The sequence below is a fragment of the Heteronotia binoei genome, chromosome 20 (genome assembly GCF_032191835.1).
Source record: "Heteronotia binoei isolate CCM8104 ecotype False Entrance Well chromosome 20, APGP_CSIRO_Hbin_v1, whole genome shotgun sequence".
In the NCBI taxonomy this organism is placed as follows: domain Eukaryota; kingdom Metazoa; phylum Chordata; class Lepidosauria; order Squamata; family Gekkonidae; genus Heteronotia; species Heteronotia binoei.
The window spans coordinates 14905931-14927846 of record NC_083242.1 but is presented as its reverse complement, the minus strand read 5'-3'; the positions used below and the strand labels follow the sequence as shown (position 1 = coordinate 14927846).

General features: G+C 43.0%; 1 protein-coding gene across 2 annotated transcripts in view; it reads right to left on the bottom strand.

Moving 5' to 3' along the window:
* The window catches only part of LOC132588309 (ankyrin repeat and fibronectin type-III domain-containing protein 1-like), a 491222-nt gene extending 469688 nt beyond the window's left edge, over positions 1-21534 (bottom strand). For both annotated transcript variants that reach the window (XM_060260671.1, XM_060260672.1), the window contains exons 1-2: positions 21407-21534; positions 19468-19728 (exon numbers count right to left, since the gene is read on the bottom strand). In XM_060260671.1, coding sequence (XP_060116654.1) covers positions 19468-19625 — 158 coding nt within the window. In that variant the 5' untranslated portion in view covers positions 19626-19728; positions 21407-21534. The remainder of the gene's footprint in view (positions 1-19467; positions 19729-21406) is intronic.
* Positions 21535-21916: the final 382 nt, after the last annotated feature.

The window sequence follows — 21916 nt, the reverse complement described above, 5'->3', positions numbered from 1 at the left end:
CCGGGACAGCTCATCCCCAATTGCGACCCTCTGTCCCCGACCTTCAAGGAAAGAGGAAAGCCATTGCAAGGCCAACCCCTGGATCCCCGCGTCGGCGAGGCGGCGGGCAAGTAACCGATGGTCGACCGTATCGAACGCTGCCGATAGGTCCAACAACATCAGTACCGCCGAACCGCCCCGGTCCAGATGCCGTTGCAGGTCATCTACTAGGGCGACCAGCACTGTCTCCGTCCCATGGCCCGGGCGGAAGCCGGACTGAAGAGGATCAAGGACGGAAGCGTCATCCAGGAAGGTCTGTTTGATCTCTTGTCCATGCATCTTGCAAAAGACATAGTATTTATTTTATTTATTTATTTATTTTATTCGATTTATATCCCGCCCTACCCCACTGGGGTATGTTTTTTATACTTCGTGCGTTTCTGTGCATAATAACAAAATCTAGTTATAGCTGTAGAGCCAATTGGCCTACTTTTCAGTCAAGTCTACACAGCTTCCTTGTGTGGGGCAATTCCCAAGATACACTTCAACGTAACACCTTCAAAAGTCAACTAATGAAGCCCCACCATGATTCTATATTATTAAGTGGATCAGTCAATGATTGCTAACTGGACAGAGACAAAAGCAAATCTGTGATTCATGTGGCAGTGCAACAAGACGCCTCCCCTGAGAATGGGTGATCGCCACAACAGGAATGATTAGGGCTGCCAAGCCCCCGGTCTGGGCGGGGATTCCCGCACCCGGGAGGTTCCCAACCTGCCGATCCACATTGGACCGGCAAGGGGAACCTCCCCTTACATCGCCGGTGTGATGACGTCACCAGGAAGTAACATCATCACGCCAGCAATGGTGCGCAACGGCCACTCTAGGCGTTTCCAGGAAAACTCTATGGTTTTCCCGGACGCTCTAGCCATTTGAGAAGGGAAACTATGGTACAAGAGGTACCATAGAGTTTTTTCCCTCCCAAATGGCTAGAGCACCATAGAGTTTTCCTGGAAATGCCTAAAGTGGCTGTGCGCAGCTGCGCCGATGCAATAATGTCACTCCCGGGTGACATCATTGCGTCATGCGCGTGCGAAAGTTCCCCACTATGGGACAAAGAGGACTTGGCAACCCTAGGAATGACTGTATTACTTAGTCACACAAATGTATTTGTTTTCTTTATTTACAGTTCACCTTTCTCATTTGGACTCGACTTGGATTATACAGAATGGGCCAATACAATGGTGAGATGTGGCAGAATTATCCACCCTCCCAGTGGAGGCTGGCTGGAAGGAAGGCCACAGCACTAAAGCTGGCTGAGATGCAGCAGGGAGTCCCTTTTGTGGGTGAGGGTAGGTCTTTCAAGATCAGAGGAGACTGTTTTTTAAAAAAAATACTAGTAATTTCTCATGGCACACATTTGGGCATTACTTCAATGCACTAGTAGGTTTCAAATGGTTTACTCAGATTATCTCCAGTGGTATCAACAGCAATCAGCATCTAGCTACAGGATGGGGTGGGTTAATAAGTTTGCCTCAAAACTAAGGGTTGCACTTGTCACTGTAAAATTTCTATAAACATCAAATGCATCACAAATATACATCTAATTTTGGCACCTAAAAGTGCCATTGTACCTCTGATTTCACATGCTTTCTGAAACAGAACAATAATTGGAAACTGGAGTCTGATGAAAGTCACAGTTTATCGTAAACATGGAAGGCAGAGGATCCTAGCAACTCATTAACATAAGCAAGTCAGTAAAAGAATGAAAGAGAATTAGAATCGTCAATTAATGCACCCCTCTTTAATTTACACGGAGGGGGAGAGAACACAAGTTCTACTACTTATAAATTGCTTCACAGCAGGAAGACATGCCAAAATCTTTACTTACAAAATCTTTAGTTATGAAAACAGGTACACCCTGTCCTCCAGCTAGCGACAGAATATGATAATTTCTAAAAGCCAAGATCATGTTGTTCATTAGAAAGCTTCTCTCTTACCAGCAAGTCTTTGCAAAACTAATTGCTTTTCCGCCTGAAAACTATTTCTCTTGTAACTGTCTTCCATCTATTTATTGCCACTTTAGCATGGATCTTGCACACAGATTTGTTCCACTTCCTTATTTTGACAGCCACTTAATGATGAAAAACACAGGTAAAGCAACCCAGCCATTGCCTTGTTTTCCAGAAGGAAAACATACACATAATATAATCAACAGGTACCAAGACAAGGGCTATACCCTAGCCTACTTTGCCCAACTAACCAGACATTGTCTGTGAACAGGTGCAAAGGAGAATTTACATGGCACTTGAGTCCTTGCCATGTCTGAATATGCCTGAAGAGGCAGCACAAATCAATATATTAATCTAAGTGTTGCCTATGAAATGAAGATGAAAACTGAAGTCAAAAGAGAAACATTTTCAGTGTCCTATGCTTTGGTAAGTCTCTCTACATAACATGAACCAAGCACTGAAAGCTAACTCATATGTGTCATCATAGATCATAGTTTTCCTACTCTGGTGTGGTGGTTAAGTGTGCCGACTCTTATCTGGGAGACCCAGGTTTGATTTCCCCCTCCTCCACTTCCAGCTGCTGAAAGGACCTTGGGTTAGCCATAGCTCTTGAAGAGCTGTCCTTGAAAGGGCAGCTTCTCAGAGCTCTCTTACCCCACCCACCTCACAGGGTGAGAACCTGCTAAAAAGAGGATTTCACATGAATGTCCTCCTCATACTAATCTTTTTAAGAAGAAGAAAAAGAAAAATCCCTCTTTGGGTGATATTAGATGGTCTGAAAGTTAACTTAAATCTTCATAACTCCTAGGGAATTTACTCATTACATTTTTAAAAAATATATACAATAGGGAATAAGAATTTGTGGCAGGACAAGAAAGCAAGTCTGCCGTTGTAGGGCATCCGAAATATGCTGTACCGCTTAGAAGATAAGTAAACATGGGAATTAATTGGAAGAAAGATCCACCAGGAAGAGGGAACCACCAAGAAGGTGGTCCAGAAATAATGGCAACCTGAAAGAGGGACAGATATTACTTAATTCACCCAACTGAAAGAGGAATACACCATACACAAGCTACACTGATTTATCCTCTAGCTTAAAGGAACATGATTTTTAAATAACATATTTCAGCTAAATCTGTGTGCAGAGAACCTCTCTGTCACTTTCAGTCCAGCTCCTCACCAAATATCACCCAATAAGACCTTCAAATATAATCTAAATAGCTAATATTTTGCCTATTAGTTCAGGGCCAATTCACATGACCTCTGAGTGTTGGGGTGAGTAGTCATTTTCTGGGCAAAGGATGAGCTGTCAATCTGCAGCAAAATGGTTGTCTGGCTGCTCTGCCCTGTGTCCAAATCCCCAGACTGCACATGATGAGCTGAGTGCCAAAGAGAATCTGTGCACACAGAGAAGCTGCAGGCTGGAAATTTCACTTCCAAAACTCAGCAGCACACAAGACACTCTCCCAGAACTTGTGCAAATCTGCTGTGAATCCATCAGCACCTTCTACTTCTTCTGAACTCTCAAAAAAATTATAGAATTGCAAAAGATGAAGAAAAGGACAAACAAAATGATCAAGTAGCTGGAGCATCTTCCCTAAAAAGAAAGGTTTTTAAATTTAGATAAAGGATTTTAAGGTAAGGGGGGGTGAGGGATGATAGAGTTCTAAAAACTATGCACGGTCCAGGAAAGTGGGCAGAACTTTCCCTTCCACTCCCATAAAATACCAGCACTTGAAGTCACCTAACGTAACTAGTTGACAGTAGGTTCAGGGCAAAGAAGAAAAGTACTCCTGTATGGAACACATAATTAAATTATGAAATCCACTAGCATCAGAGAATGTGATGGTTGTCACTTTAGATGATTTTAAAAGGGGATTAAACAAGAATGGTTTATCCAGTCATGCCCATCAGTCATGATGGCTTGATGGAACTCTATATTCTGGCATGTTACATCATGAATCAGAAGAGAAGAGGGCGCTTCCAGTCTTGCTCATGGGAAACAAGATGTTAGAGTAGCTGGACAAAATACTGCAATGATTTAAGAGTTCCTTTATCTGAGTCAGGAGCCTGTGGCACAGAATGGTAAGCTGCAGTTCTGCAGTCCAAGCTCTGCTCATGACCTATGGTTGATCCCGGCAGAAGCTGGGTTCAGGTAGCTGGATAAAGATTGACTCAGCCTTCCATCCTTCTGAGGTCGGTAAAATGAGTACCCAGCCTGCTGGGGGGAAAGTGTAGATGACTGGAAAAGGCAATGGCAAACCACCCTGTAAAAAAAAGTCTGCCGTGAAAACACTGTGATGTGACGCCACCCCAGAGTCGGAAACGACTGGTGCTTGCACAGAGGACTACCTTTACCTTTTTACCTTTATCTGAATCAGGTGCCTCCTTCTGCTAAGGGACTCAAATTCCAATCTACCAAGAAACTTTACAGCATATTTGGGGTGTGGCTCCCTAACAAGAGGGAAAATTCATTTGCTTCATCCAAGCCTCTTGTTCTTTGCAAAGCTGTGACATTTTAGGAAAGCGTTCTTTCAACCACAACCTCTAATAGACTTCTTAATATTTACATCCCAACTATAAAACTGTTTCCTTCCATTTACCTGCACGCAGAACCGGAGCAATGGCAACTTTCCACCCACCCAGCTGTGACTCAGCAACAAAGGCTCCAGTGGGTGAGCTAACGCATCAAATATTCTTTCTAGCAACAGTGACTCACAAGTCGAGACTTTTTTTTATTTTTGCTGAAATAAGGAGCGCCAAGTTTTTCCTTAATGCCAATATAGTTTTTTATTCCAGCAGTCTGGCACCACAACAACAGCAGCTCATATTACTATTAAATCTTCAGGATAATGCTGAGATACAAGGTACACTCGCAATCTAGCAGAAAAAGTTAAGCGCAACTTTACAAGCATTCCAGTATGTACAGCCTATTTAAAGTCTAAATGTTGCCTATGAAACCTAGGTGAAAACTTAAGCCAGAAAAGAAACATTTTCAGTGTCCTGTGCTTTGGTAAGCCTCTCTACACAGCATGAACCAGGCACTGAAAGCTAACTCATATGGACCAGCGTAGATCATAGTTTTCCTACTTTAAGAGCATAATACATATCAACACAAGCAAGCTTTTCACTTGATAGCTGATACTATTTCATCACCAATGCACAGGGCTGCCTTCACATGAAATGCATCTGCATTAGTGTTACCTGCAGTTACCAAGTGCCCTTTGGCTGAAGAAAGCCAAAAATTCTACAAATATACATAGTTGAGAGCGCTGCATTCTTGAGGTACAAAGTATTTTTTGTTTTCTCTGTTTATCTGTTGTGCACCAGTGATTGTTTTATGAGATAAAAACAGTTTCAACAGGTTTTCTCAAAATGATTTGGGGGGGGGGCAGTGGCGTCACTGGGGTGGGTTGCACCCTGGGGCCAAGTGCGTGGGTTGCACCCTGGGGCCAAGTCGGTTGCACCCTGGGGCCAAGTGTGCCGGACTCGGAGGGAAGAGCAGCAGTCCTCGTGCGCTGCCCAGAGGTGCTAAATCCCTCGCGTTCGAACAAAGGAAGCCTCCGCCTGGAGAAGCCGAAAGATTTGGGGACGGTAACCGTCCCGAAACTTGAGGAGAGGCGCTGCTCGTCCTGCAAACTACTTCTTCCATCAGTCCGTCCCTCCCAAGGCGCTGGCGGCGGCGCGGGCTTGTGCAAGACCAGTTGCTAGCCGAGAGCGGCGGCTGGGGGAGCTCAGCGCACCTGGCGAGAACCAGCGAGAAAGAAGCCCGCTTCGGGTCCTCGTCGCCTGCCCCCTCCTCCCCCGCCGCCAGCAGCAGCGCCTGCGGTGCGGAGTCTTCAGCACTGGCGCTCATGCGCACTGCCGGCAATGCTCCTGCGCTACCCCTCACCCGCTCCTCCTCTTGCTGCTGCGAGCACGGCCGATGCCGCCTGTTTTCCTCCTGCGTGAGGGACTCCCTCGCTCTCTGCCTGCCTGCCCCCTTCCCTTCCCTCCTGCGCCCCGCGCGTCTAAAGCCTCCTTTCCCTCGCTGGTTGGCTCGCAACGTCCTCCCTTCCCTGGTTTGCCTGCTCGCCCTCTGATGCCTGCCTGCGGAGAGCTGCGCTTTCCTCTTCCCTCCCGGCCTTCTCTCGCTTCGCCACTGCCTTGAAAGAGCCTCCCCGCGTCTCCCGCCAATAAAGACTGTGATTGCTTGCCGCCTGCTGCCTTCAAAGAGCCCTAGGGGGCCAATGAGAATGCTCTAGGGGGGGGGCCAATGGCCCCCTTGGCCCTGCCCTAGTGACGCCTCTGGGGGGGGGGACCCTCAACTGGCATCAGCACTTACACACCTGTTTTGTGAAAGATTTGAAACGGTTTCTGATCAGCTTACTACCACTTTAGCAGTCTGATCTTTGTTCTATTCAGCAAATTCTAGTGACATCTTTGCTCCCTGGTGTTCCCTTAGCACACTGCTACTAGACCTAGCAACATCAGACACACAATCAAGTGCTCATTCTAAGAAGACATTCTCGAAGCTGTCAAAAATGAGGAAAGCAGAAGAATTCATTAACATAAACTCAAACTTAAACTTAAAATGGGAAAATCCAGGAATCATTGTGACATTTAGGCCTTTTTTGTAGCAGGAACTCCTTTGAATATTAGACCACACAACCCTGATGTAACCAACCCTCCTGGAGCTTACGGTAGGCCCCGTACCAACAGTCCTGTAAACTCTTGGAGGATTGGCTACATCAGAGGTGTGTGGCCTAATATGCAAATGAATTCAGTCCAACATTCAAGCTCTGATCATAATACATCAATGAATGGGGTGACAGATGACACAGCCAGCTCACCTGCACACCCAATCATAAAACATCAACAAAAAATTACACAAAATTACTCTTACTTCAGCAGAAAGGAGTGGAACTGATATTCAAGCACAAACGTGGCATTAATGTATCACAAGGTCTGAACAAAGATTATTTGGGGGTCTTGCTCTGCAAAAGCTCATCTCCCCCACTTGGTATTACAGCAGCTTCACATCTTGATGCAGCAAGAATTTATTATATTCAGGTAACATATAGATCCCTCAGCTCCTGCTCTCAAGGATATGAACTTTGCATCTGTGTTATCTTTAGATGTCCCATGGCTATTTGGCTACCGTAAAATATAAACCCCAATCCAACCCTTACCAATCTACTTCATCCAGCAGTTTAACAAAGCTCTTTCACAAAACTCTATGCTATAGCTAGACCCAAGATCCCACAGCACTGGGTTCTTCTGTTCCACATATTAACATAAGTACTTGTCTGCAATCTGTACCATTGCTTAAATCTTATCTTCATGTCTTCTCTATTTGACAAGCTACAATTGTAGGCAATATCTATTACACTTGTGATTTCCCCATAATTTTCTTCACACAAAAAAAATCTCACAAATTGTCTTTCACTTAAAGATGTTTTCTTGTTTTATTTCCTGGCATCAGTATTTCATATGCCTCCCCCAAATGTTTCTTTCTTGTTCTCCCATAACTTTAGTTAGATGTCACTTTTTCTCAGCTTTGGACAACAGTCTCATATTGCACTCCTTAAGGATAATTATTAGAAAGATAAATATCTTACAAATATTTCCCCCTCAAGGACCTCCAGATTATTCTGACAAATTTGATCAGCATTGAATAATCAAAACATGACGTCATTATGTTACTGTTACCTTTCTGGCTCAAGCACACTCTCTTCCTACAAGTCATATGGTTCAAGTATATTATTCTAAGGCACTTTACAAGATGATCATAATGTATGGCATTCCTTCAGCCCTAATAGTTTGTCAAGAATAGTCTTCTGCCTTTCTCCCAAATCAATATGTTTTTGATAAATAGCTGTCCACGACGGATATAGCTTTAAAAATCTCAGCCAAAGGATTTAAGAATGCCAAGTGTTTAAAGAACTGATTAAATTTCACCCAGTTGTTTGCAGAGTACATTTATCAAAAGGCATCACTCATTGCTGGAAGGAAAGATAACCTTTACCACAGTCTCCCTCAAATGGAAATACACCTGCACTGCAGAAAATGCTGAAGTTTTTTGCAGGTATGCATCATAGCAGAATACATTAACAAAAGAGCAGTACCACATACAGTGCCACAAAGTGTGATGTAATGCTATGTGGTTCATAACTATTCTCATCTTTTTGCATGATCCTCCAAACCATATTCAATAAATACCAATTTTAGAGCATTAAAAAGAAATCTATATTTCTTGAGGCATGAAGGTTAAAACATTTGGGACCAAAACAGTTTCAGGCATTCCTAAATGAAATCTCTTCTGTTCATCTCTTGCAGTCTGGCTGCTTCAGGGCTAGCTATGGGAACAAGATGACCCACAATTGATGATCTTTGTCATCAGATGGACAAGGGGAACAACTCCCCCGTTAATATTCTAACAGAATTTTCAAAGACTGTTAGGACAGTCAGCATTGCTATTCTACTAGGTTATCTAAAGCATCTTGTAGGAGTCTCAGGTAGCTTGCTGATGGCTTAGAGCAGGAGTGTAGAACTCATTTGTTATAAGGGACGGATCTGACATAAATTAGACCTTGTTGGGCCAGGCCATGTTGGGCTGTCCCATGTGTGTACCTATTTAAGATTAGGAAGCAGAGATATAAACTTTTTAAAAGACACAGACAAACATGACTAAAGAAGATTTTAAAAAAAACCCTCAAAATAAAACATGCTTAAAACATTAGCACTTGTTGGTCTTAAAGATGCTTTCTTTGTATTTCTCCCATGGGATCCAGGGAACTGAGCAAAGGAAGCTCTGGCTCTTTCCCTCCCTGCCCAGTGGACCAGGAAGAGGGGGGGGGAGCCTCAACCAATGGAGAAAACAGAATTTTTGCTCTGTAGCTCATGTGCAATTGAGCAAGCCTTGCAAAGCGAGCTGAGATGCAGAAGGAAGCAAGAGAGAGGGAGAAGGAAGCAAATAACAGCCAGTTGTTCAGGGGCCTGATAGGAGCCTTCCGGAGGCCTAATCAGACCCCGAGCTGCACGTTTAACACCCCTGGCTTAGAGCTTCTATAATTCCCAAAAACTGAGTCTCCTGGGATCTACTGGAGGAGGTTCTACAGTGGATTTATTCTGTCCTTGGTGCTGACAAAGCAACTAAAGCCAGTCTGGTGTAGTGGTTAAGTGCATGGACTCTTATCTGGGTGAACAGGGTTTGATTCCCCACTCCTCCACTTGCAGCTGCTGGAATGGCCTTGGGTCAGCCACAGCTCTTGTAGGAGCTGTCCTTGAAAGGACAGCTTCTGTGAGAGCCCTCTCAACCCTACCCACTTCACAGTGTGTCTGTTGTGGGGGGGGGGGGGAGATAAAGGAGCTTGTGAGCCACTCTGAGACTTGATTCAGAGTGGAGGGCAGAATATAAATCCATGTCTTCTTCTTATTCTTCTTCCTCCTCCTCCTCTTCTAGAAGTAGTGCTATTTGTAATAAAACCAATGCTTGCCACCTGAGACCCAAACAGGAAGCTAAGAAGGGGCTAAATAAACTGAAATTCAACCTGGAAAAGATGGAGGTAATACAGGTGGTGGAAGATACAGGCAACTGTATCTGCTCCAGAATAGCTGTATCAGATGCACTGTTTTAACCGTGTCCAGTCAGATTAACAATCCAGGGGCCTTCTTGGTCTGCTTCTTAAAAAAACCAAGAAGGCAAAAACCATAAATAATACCTTTTTCAAAATATCTTGCTCACAGTTCTGCTCTTTACTAGACATGTCTGGGCTTTCCAGTTTGGCCGATGTTTGGCTAACTTTCACACTTGACTACTAAAACACATTCTACATGGGGATGCCTTTTTAAGGAACTCAAAAGTTTCAACTTGTCCCCAGGGCAGAAGTCCACTTACTGCCTGCGATAGCCAGTCTCCAATATGAACAACATATTGCTTCTGGATCAATTCAAAGAGCTGATATTAGCCATTAAAGTGCTTCTTGGCCTGCGGCCACCATTCCTGGAGGATGGCCTATCAGCCCACCCATCTTAGGTCCAGGAATAAGGACTCCTAGTTGGCCCCCTTCTTTCTGCCAAGTCAGATCAAAACATGCAACATCAAGAGCATTTTTCCATGCCATCTGGAATTTACTTCCAGTGCAAGAGTGAAGACCCATGTATTTTTGCAGAGAATGTGAAACATGTCTGTTAATCATGATATGTACCCAGCTGAGATGAACTCTCAGACTGAGATTTTTAATACTGTACAGTGTGTGCATTATGTGGTTTTATTGCTAAGGTGCTTATTGTTAAATATGATGATGTTTTGATATTTGGAAATCACCTTAAGAAAGGTTTCTACAAATGCTTAAATAAATCCACATGTGAGGAGGGGAAGTCTGAGAAATTACATGGAGGAGTTGGTATGTTCTGAAGAGAAAAAGCACTTCCACTGATACAACCCAGGGGATTGACTTCCACCAGCCAAGCAACAGCAGCAGTAAATGCCAGCTTTTGCCCTTCTGGTAGCACTTGAGAAGCACAGTTTACCCCACTGCCCTTCGCTTTGCCAGTGTGGCATAGTAGTTAGATTGCTGGACTAGGATCTAGAAGACCCAGGTTTGAATTTCCACTCTGCCATGGAAGCTTGCTGGATGACCTTGGGAAAGTCACACACTCTCACAAGCCCGTTGTGAGGATAAAATTGAGAAGACGACACACACTGCTTTGGATCCAAATTAAGGGGAAAGGTGGGGTAAAAATGGAGTAAATTAATAAATTTTAAAAATTTCTCCAGCCCAGAAAATTGTCATATAGATCCATCAATAGCTATTAGCAACAAGGTATAGATGGAACACTATGTCTAGGGCAGTGAAGCTCTATATCCTTGGTGCTTGGGGGGGCCACAGTGGGAGAGCTTCTGGAATTCTGGCCACACTGGTGGACCTCCTGATGGCACCTGGGTTTTGGCCACTGTGTGACACAGACCAATTTCGCACTAGACTTTTAATCCTGGTTTAGCCTTGTCCCCAAACTGACATTCTACACTAAAATCATAGAATAATAGAGTAATAGAGTTGGTTTTTCTGATTCTATGATTCCAATGTCATTTGGGGACAGAGTTAAACCAGGATTAAAACTCTAGTGTGAAATTGGTCGGAGTGTTGGATTGGGTGGGCCACTGGCCTGATCCAACATGGCTTCTCTTATGCAATTTACAAATTGAATGATGTAAAGAGAGCAGTGGGGTGAGGGGGGGAAATGGCCTAGAAGGATAAACTTGAAAGAGCACAGCTAAAGATTCTGGTGGTTTAATATTCAAAGCCTAAGGAGTTCAATCATACAATCAAACTAAATGTCAACTTCCTCCCTTGACATAATCTTTCAACTGTTAAAAAAGAACTTTTTTCTGTTTAGTGGTCCATCAGAAATGTGAGTGCATATAGTATAGTAGTAAAAAATAAGTGACCCAAAAGCTTCTAAATTTCTCATTTGCTTGATCTTTTTTTTAAAAAAAATAGCACTTTAAACCTGGTTTATAAAAGGGATAAGCAATGTGATTGAAACTAAATAAATGTATGGGGAAATGTTTTTGCAAGTAATTCAGTATTTCACATTTGTATGTCAGGTAAGCCTTGCTACGCATTACGGAATGTAACAGAACCTGCCCTTAGCAAAGATTATGAACCTCCAGGGGAGGAAGAAAAGCAGTTTGTGCCCTGAATCAATGAAGCCTGAAACAAGGGAGGAGGGGGGGAAGAGAGAGAGAGAAAGAGACTCCCAAAAGAAGATAGGAAAATGGTTGGAGAGAAAGAGAAGATTTTCTTATCAGTGCAACAGCAAGCAGATGTCAGACTCAGATGTCAGGCTGGAGTTCAGGGCTGCCTCCTTTAGTAGGGTTGCCCTGGGAGAAGAACCTCAGAACAGAGTATGAAGGGTCTGGAGTTTTTTACAGCATCCTCTCCCACTCCTGTTAGAAACCTCCCCCTGGTTGCCTTAGGTGACGTCTGGTCCTTCCTCCCAGGTACATCTTTTAAAGGGCTGCCTAGAGGCAGGATAACTCCAGCCTCACGCACTCCCTCTGTGCTGGGGGATAGGCCTATAGGAGTGTCAGGCCATAGGCCCAATGGGCTGCTGCCTGCCTGGGATCCCATTTTCTCTGCCTCTCCTTCTGCTGGCCAAAGAAGGTCACTGCAGCTTGTTCCTTGCCCCACCCTTCCATAAAAAGCCTCCCTGGCTCCCACAAGCAGTAAGGAACAAGCTATTGACTATGGTGAGTCCTGCTGCCTTTCTGCCACTCTTGTTGCCTCATGCCTCCGCTTGCCAGACCTTGGGGGTTAAAAACGCCTACAGTTTCACAGTGAGAGACAGAAACGACACAACAAACCATGAAATGAATAATGAAAGAAATTCTGTACGAAAACTTAGTAACTATATTACAAATATTTAAAGCAATACAATACTAATATTCCAAAGTTGCAATGAATTTATGAACTTTGGAATATTAGTACTGTATTGCTTTAAATATTTGTAATATAGTTACTAAGTTTTTGTATAGAATTTTTTTCATTATTCATTTCACAGTTTGTTGTTTTGTTTCAGGCCTTGGGGGTTGGCTACTGGTCGGTCCTTAGCCTGCCCAGGGTATTGCAGCGAGTCAGGGAGCTCTCTTGTAGCAACAAGTCAGGCTTCTGCATTCCTCTCAAAAGCTCCTCCAATGTTACCTGGAGACTTCCATCTTTTCAGAAGGAAGTATGGCAGCAAAAGGTCTGACCCCAGATAGGAGAGCTGGTCTGACCCCAGATAGGAGAGCTGCACCTTTCTTGAGTCAATTGACTTCAATGGACTTAGAATAGTGTAATGCTGCTTAGGACTGCACTAAGACTACAGTTGCCAGGTCTTCTCTGGGAGGTTCCCTGTTGTCAGTTCCCTGTTGAGAAACTCCTTCAGATTGGGGGAGGAACCTGGGGAGGGCAGGGGCCTCAGTGGGGTATAGTGCCATAAAGTCCACCCTCCAAAGCAGCACTTTTCTCCAAGGGAATTGATCTCTGCCATGTGGATATGAGCTGTAATTACAGAGGATCCCCAGATCCTACCTGGAGGCTGGCATTCCTAACTGTGACTCTGTAGGATGTGCTCTAGAACATTGGTTCAGTGGGATGCAGGGTTTTCATAATAACTACTAAGAATTTGTTCCAGCCATATCCACCTGCAAACATGACATGAGGCTTCCTGCCGACCCTACCTGCCATCTGTGACCTTTCTGTATGCTTGTAATGATCCTGGACACTTGATGTTTCTCCTAAGTCCCCTTTTCCTTCTGCCCACCAGCAAATGCCTTTGAGGTGCTGCTTCCTGCTGACCCTATTTGACAGAGATCACCCACGGTGCAAAATTTTTAACTTACTGTAAATGATCTAAAACCCACTATGTACCAAGAGCTTGTGTACACTGATTAGCATCTTTTCAATAAAGTGATTCTTAGCTACCAAGCACTATTATGAGGCAATGACCCCTCTTTGATCATCCTATGATGGACAAATCTTTATTTTTTATTTTATTTTATTTATTCGATTTATATCCCGCCCTCCCCAAATCTTCATCTACTACGTGTGCTAGGCCAGGGATGACCAAATTTGCTTAATGTAAAAGTCACATAGAATAAACATCAGATGTTTGAGAGCCACAAGATAGGAATGTATGATGTTTGAGAGCCACAAGATAGGAAGGAAGGAAGGCAAATAGACTGGGGGGAGGGAGAGGTGGAAAGAAAGCAACTTTAACTTTAAATGCATTCTCCAAGCCACTGGCTGACTTGGCTTGGAAAAGTGATTTATAGAAACAAATGCCTTCTGATGGCTTCGAGAGCCACACAAAAGAGCCATCTGTCGCACCCAAGCCACAGTTTGGCCACTCCTGTACTAGGCTCTAGAATGAAATGTTTCTATATGGCAGCACAACTGACAGTCATTTGGGGTCATCTCTGGAAGAAGAAGAGGATGAAAAGGAGAAAGAGGCAAAGGAGGAAGAGGAGGAGGAAGAAGACTTGGATTTATACCCTATCCTTCACTTGGCTTCTCAGAGCAACTTACAATTTCCTTTCCCTTCGCTTCCCTACAACAGACACTCTGTAAGGTAAGTGCGATTGTGAGGGAACTGCTCTTGAGAGAGAGAGAGAGAGAAAGCAGCTCTGAGCGAACTTGTGACTGACCCAAGGCCACGCCACCAAGTTGCATATGAAGCAGTGGGGAATCAAACCCAGTTCTCCCAGATTAGAGTCTGTGCTTTTAGACGCTACACCAAACTGGCCTGGATCAAGAGGAGGATGAAACTCACACCTGTAACTATACCTTTATAATATAACCCTGAACAAGACTCCATCCTGCAGCAAAATATGTATCATAGTATTGGTAAATAGGACTCTGAAATAGCATGGATTCATTTCTTTCTAATAAATGTTACCCATTAACCCTTTTAAAACAGGCAGCTTACATCTTAAAAACTACAAGCACCTATAATCAGACTCACAATTGTTAGACTGCCAGCAACAGTCTATTATTTTCTTTTAGAAAAGATAGCCTTTCATGTTCTATAATGATTATTATAGGTTTTCAGACTTCCTATACATACAAAGTAAAGGGGATGAAGTATAAAGCAGGGGAATACAAATATTTCCAAATGATGAAAGGTGTGCCAAGTGTTCAGCATGGTTTGTTTTTCAATGATCGAACAGAAATCCCATTAACAGATCTGATTTTTGCCACCATTACAAAAAAAAATCAGACTTCATCGCCACCCAAAAAAACTCCACAGCCAGCTTACCATGGCGAAAAGCATGACACCTGTTTTTTAAATTATTTATGATACTGAATGCCAACATTAATTTCAAAAGGTCAAGCTATACTTGCAGATTTTCACTGAGTTAAGAAAGAGGAGAGTCCAAACAGGCTCGAAACACCCACACAGAGCATTCTGTGCACCTGGAGCTGCAAAAACAGCAAAATAACTCTCCACACACACCCCCAAGCCTGTTTCTGTGTGGGAAAACCACTTGGCTGGGGGACCGGGGGACGGGGGGAGGCGGGAGCACTTTCTCCCCCCACGGCAGTGTTCCAAAGCCATCCCAAACAGGGACAATACCAAACAACCAATAATTTGCAAAGCAGCAGCTCCAGATTGCAAGAGTCACAGATCTTTGCCCCAGGCACTGCTGACTGACGGCATATTGAAAGTTCATCCTTGGATAGGGGTGGCCAAACTGCAGCTTGGGAGCCACATGTGGCTCTTTCACACATATTGAGTGGCTCTCAAAGCCCCCAACACTCCATTGGCTGTCTAAGAGAGGGATATTCACTCAGTGGCTTGGGAGCCACATCTGGTTGTTTGAGCCAAACTTAAATGTGATGGTGGCTACAGGTCACAAACCATGTTCCCTCTAAGATGCAGAGTCTTGTGAGCAAAAACTCTACTTTCTGAGCTACTCATATTAAAGTTGTGTGTGACTGGCACCCACCTAAGTTAAATGATCTCTCAGTCCCAATATTATTGTATGCTGATACAACTATACTTTCCTGCACAAGAGTCGGCCTGCAGCAATACCTGAAAGCTTTTAACAACTACTGCCAGTTTAACTCACTTGCTATAAACTATTCCAAATCTAAGGTTGTGGTCTTTTCTAAAAGTTGGCGACCACAAAAATGGTATATAGGCAAGCAGGAAATTGAGCAATCCAAATGCTTTAAATATTTGGGCATAACCTTTAATTACAATCTCAAATGGGCAGTTCACCGTGACAGAATAATAAATATAGCTAGTTGTTCTTAATCTCAGATAACAGTTTTATTATAAAAAAGGTAACCAATGTTTGAATGCTGCAATCAGAGCTTTTAATGCTAAAACACTATCACAAATTTTGTATGTTATCCCTCTGTGGATTAATGCTCTGAACCAAAAAATAGAAAATATCCAGGCTGCATTTCTGTGACAACTTTTAGGAATCCCCAACTGTGTTCCCTATTTTGTAATCTGTTCAGAAACAGGCCAATTCTGATTGAAACAAAAGCTTGGACTCTTAACTTTTAAATAGTGGTTACAGATATTTTATAGAGCTGAACCAGCTAGCTTGCTCAACTACCTAAAAAGAGACCCTTATAATGCTGCTTGGCAAGATGGAATCATGTCAAAGCTCAAACACATGGGAATTGCAATTGACGATCTATTTTTATCTGATGGATCTTATAATTTTAGATTTATCAAACAGAGAATCTTAGATCTAGAATCTCATAAACTGTGTCCTGTCCAATTTTATACCTGCTCTCCTGCCTCACTTGAACTTGATCAGATAGCCAGGAAAATGGCCAAATATTTATCTGAACTAGATAATCCACAACATCAGGGAATTTTTATGCTGGCTAGGATGAATGAATTTCCCTCCAATGTTCTCTATGGGAGATTTCTTCAAGTCCCCTTTAGCAAGAGACATTGTCTATGCGGGTCAAGCTCGCCAGATTCCATCCAGCATATCTTATTCAACTGCCAACTGTATACTAATCTCCGGAAGGTTCTGTTAGATAGTCTTTCCTTACCGTTCTACATTCAACAAAATAGGATTGATTGCCATTTCCTATTAAATGACAACATAATCGATATCACAAAAGTTGTTGCCAAATTCTTGGCTGAAATTGTTAAAAATTATTCTAAGCAGGTTTTATTGGGATCTTAATCTTGGTTTAACCTTGTATGCTTTGAACAGACATATCTGATTGTTGTTTGGTTGACAAGTCTCTGTATATTTCTTTTCTTTATGCCAATAAAGGTGTGATTGGATTGGATTGGACTGGCATTAAAGCTGCGAGCTACTGCATAAATTAGCATGCTGTGGGGCCATTTTTCCCGAGCTAAGGCAAAAATGTGTGAGCTGGAGGCTAAAAATCTGTGAGCTAGCTCACACTAACTCAGCTTAGAGGGAACATTGGTCACAAAACAAAACTTCTTGCAAACAGAAAACTTGCCACAGAAAGAAGGTCTGACTAAGGCTCCTCCTATAGAACCAGAGTAAAACTTGAAGGAGACTTTGACTTATGTTGTAACATGCAACTGCATAAGTTAGCTCTAGACCAGGGGTGTCAAACTCATTTGTTATGAGGGGACAGATCTGACATAAATAGGACTTTGTGGGGCCAGGTCACGCATATTATACAATGTAATGCCAGGTAGCAGAGATAAAAACTTTATGAAGGATACAGAGAAACACAAATACATTGTTTTTGCTTAAAATACAAACATGCTTAAAACCCTTGAGATGTTTTGTTTAAAATGGAAAGGTGAGGGAATAGTGGGATTTGGCAATGAAGTTTTAAAATAAAACATCAAGAAAAAGCACAAGGATCACGGCAGAAACTAAAAATATAAATTGGCAGGGCATTGCAAGCTTTTCCCCCTACCCCCAGGTCTACTCAGATTGGCAATGGTTCTTCAGTGTAATAGCCCCCTTTGGCTGTTGGTTCCCACTAGGCAGCAGTTCTAAGGTCCATTCAGCAGGGACAAGCTAGTTCAAAGTATCAACCCTTTATTTGCAAGGTCACACAACTCTGGCAAGGAACAGCTTCTAACTGGCCAAAAAGTGAAACTGAGCTCCACTCCATTAAAATACATTGCAGCACAGACAAAGCTGCTAGGAAAACACAGAATGGATTTTCCATTAAGGTCTCTGTGCTCAGATAGACTATTCCCAGAGATCTTAAGGGAAAATCCACTCTGCATTTTCTTTGTAGCTTTGCAAGCCCAGAATTGCTTCCTGCTTCAGCCTGCAAAGACAAGGAAGAAGGAGCTGGTAACTTTGGAGCTTCAAAAGGTAAGGACAGGAACGGGGAGGGGGGAGAAAAGAGCCCTGCAGGCCTGATTAAAGCCCTGGCCAGGCCGGTTCTGGACATGGGTCGGACATTTGACACCCCTGCTCTAGATTACTAGCGTGCTCTAGATTTTTAGTGTTACTAGTGATTCCTGGGGCTATGCCTTGTCATTTCCTGTATGAACTTTCAATAAGTATATGAGGTTGCTTTTTCTCTCTCCTGCTGTCATTTGGACCTGTAGTAGCAATGGACCTGAGGACAGGGGAGCCCACATTCCCACTGAGGGCTCCAGCTCTAGATATCTGGAACTCTTGGTGGTGGGCAGAGGGGACTCTGAAACATGTCACTTGGGAAAAGTGACCCATGTGCTTTCAGAGTCCAGACATTTTACGTGAACTCCAACTAAGGAGTTAAAGGGCTCAGGGCCTTCCCAAAATCTACAGACTCCAATACACACAGCCTACTGAGGTACCCCACTGAGTGCCTGAATGCAGTTCAGGTCCCTGCCCTTCTAAAATCATAGGTTTCTAATGAGAGCAACTCCTTGCCATAACTGTTCATTCCACATGCAAGTCTCTAATATAATCCAAAGGTTACACCACATTGTAGGAGAACAAAGTAGTTTCTATGAAAACATAAAAATCAGCAGCTATTCGAATCCATCTCTGGCATCTTTAGAATTCACATGTCTGCACTTTAAAGAATATCTCCATTAGAAGAGTATGGTCTACTCTTCCATATATTCCTGAACCTGGCCTTTAAGTAAAAATGCATATTATTCCTGGCTTTTAATTACATCAACTTAATGATCTGCTGTTGTTAATCTTTGTGTTACTGGTTTTAACAGTTTGTTAGATTTGATGCTTTTAGCTCTTGATGGCAATTTAATTGAGTTTAAAGTTATATTATTTGCCCCAAGCAGTCATTATGCCCAGAACACTGGCACAAAAATTCAACTAACAGTGCCCTGCCTATCAAAGAAAGAATGGCTGATAGCACTACAGGCAAGAGGAACGCTGGGACATTCCATGGTGACTTTACTGACCAAACATCATGAGAAAGTATTAAGATCACTCATGTTCTTAATGTGAGCATCTGAGTGAGCCATGTCAGAGGGAACGGAGGAGAACAATACAGAAATGAATCACTGCTTTCACAAATAAATACAGAAGTATTAACATAGATTATGAACATTTCAATAATGCCTAAGGTCATTCAACAATAGCAGTATAAGTCTACATCATAGATCCCAATACACACAGAGCTGCTGAACAAGACAGCATAATAGTGGTTTAGCCAACAATAATTTCATCTCCTTTCTATTCCCTGTCTTCCATCCAAAGTTTGGTAAATCTCAGATTTCTCCCTATGATTTTAATGTAATTAGGAAAACTGACGCTGTAAAATATGTCCAAGACACACCAAGAGGAAACATTATTAATCTAGGTATAATGGAATCTTGTACAGATTAGGTGGACACATTTCAAATGACAAATAATTGAAGCCTCAGTGCTTGTATACACCATTCAGCAAAACTGACCCAGCACTCCTGTTTATCAAGATTCCTATCTTTACCGAGTCCCGGTGTCAAGAAAGCAGACTCCTCTCCCATCTCAACTGCCAACACATATGAGGTTAAAGGAGGAAGATTTTCCCACTACCTGCATTCAGTGATACTACAGCAGTAGCTGCCACTTCGTCTGCTACTCCGCCGTTCTGATCGGAATTCATTCCTTGACTTTCTTAGGCTGAAGTACTCTGTAAGCTTCCCAAAAGACGACATGGCACCACTGCAGCACGACCTTCTGCGCGCATACATACGCGTGCATCAACCTACATGCGCGTTCACATGCTACAGTTAGTATGTTTGCTTTAATCGGGGTATGCTACCAACGCTGGTTGGGCTGGGCTGGGCAGGAGTGCTAGGAGAATTGGAGAAAGAGAAAGGGAAAAAAAAGAAAAAAGCTGTTTAGATAGAGATAGAAAACATTCTCTAATATTTTTCACATTCACAGAATAAAAACATAGTGTTGAAAATTTTAAAAGTGTGTGTGGGGGGGGGGGGGGGGAATGAGGCCGGTGGTGGAATTGCTGCTTCTAGTGTTTATTCCAGTTGCTGCAGAGAAAAGGAAAATAATCTCCTCTAGGAAAAAAAAATTCTGACAGGATGTATTTCATAGTTCCTGCTGTGAAGAACAGATTTTACAAAGACATGCTGCTACATCAGAAAGGGAAGGACGCTGACCTCCAAAGATGCCAGTAATTAAATGGGAGATGTCCAAAGTCTGTTTTTTAATCTTGGACGAAAGAGAATAGGGAGAAACCCCTACAAGCAGAGAAACTGAAAATATGCATGTAAACAACTGGGTCTGTCTTCAGACAAATGCCTCTGGTCTTAGCACTGGCAGAAACATATACTGATAACTCAATCTATGGGTTCCCAATTCACTGTTTACAAACCTTCCCTCTCCCCATTTCATATGCCTCTCTCACTCACACATTGGAGCCTCTTATCTGGCCTAAAAATTCAAACTTCAGTTAATTTGGATATTACTCACAAGAATCTGCCATTTGACCATCTGCTCCAAAACTAGGAAAGGCACCAGCACCAACCAACGGGAGTCTGCATAGCAGAAAATCCTTCTCCCTCTCATAAACCTCAAGTCAGGCATGCAGGTTCATCATCTTTCTGACTGCCTTGCCAAAACTGATGCTGTGGAGGAGATGGCAGGGAAAGGAATTAATCAGAGGGAGATGTGACTATCATAAACTCACTTGAACCCTAAGGAACATCTAGATATTACCATTCAGATGACAGGAAGAGCATCTAAACATAAGAAGCAAGACAACCCAAGCAAATAACACATCTAATGAGTTCTGACACACACAGAGAAGTGAACAAACTGAAATAACAGACAAACCAACAGCTCTGGCATCTTTTCCAGCCTTCTGTTGTGGATACTCTATTAGAAACAAGACAATAATTGCTATTTTTCTGCCCAAAGCCGCCTCCCTGAGGAGCTGTCAATATTGCAAGCCTGCCACGTATTTTCTTGCAAACTAACTCATTTTCTATAGCTACATTTTCTTCACAGTTTCATTAATTCCATTATTTGAACTTTCATATCACAAACAATTGAGCATCAACTAAAAACAAACAAACAACTGCTTCCAGATTCAGCATGAGGGAAGCAAAGAGAAAGGGAGAGATTATTTACAACTTGCCTCCAGATCTCTATGCCATACCCATGCTGTGCTCGTAAATGATATTTCAGAATTTTTTAACGGTACTGTTTCCACTTGCTGCATCTTCCATTTCTGCGATCAGGATTCCCCCAAGAACCCACAAACTGCAGAACCTGTTTGCATCCCAGCCCAAATCGGCACAAAGCAGTAACCACGGGCACACCATTCCCCCCTTTTCAGGAGCCAGCATAGTCTGATCTGCTGCAGATGCCCGAACATAAAAGTACAACAGAACAGAGAAGGGGAAAATACACAAGAGGAGCAAGAAGGGCAAAAGACGAAAAGAGGTGAGGGATGACAACAGCCACAAGAAAAACAAAACGGCAATCCAACCAATTTATGTGCACAAGGCACCTGCTGGTTTGTTTCAGCCGAACGGTTTTAGAAGGTTCTGTTGTGATGACAGCGGCAGTAGCAGCAGCTCCCTGCAGTCTCTGAATGAATCTCTCTCTCTCTCTTTCTCTTTCCCCTTCAGCTGCCTGGTATCAGGTAGGGAACCTTTCACAACACCTTCTTGTTCCCATTAACATTTTATGAGACGAGAGTGCAGCCTTGAGACCCCCGTTCACCTTTCTGGCTTACGTCCGGACAACCTTCCCTCCATCCCCTCCCCAGATTCAAACAACTCCACCTCTGTCTTGAAAGCACATGAATTTTCTTTCTTTAAAAGAAAAAAAACAACAGTTCACTTGCTGAGAGATAGATTAAGGACAGCAATCACTTGCGTTCTCAGTCCTCTCACATGTACATTCCATCTCATGCTCTGTACCACCCTTTCTATCCCTCGTATCAGGTCTGCCATCCAGAGAAATCTAATATTCCAAACAGGGATGAGGAAACGGAGAACATAAGTATGCAGAACAG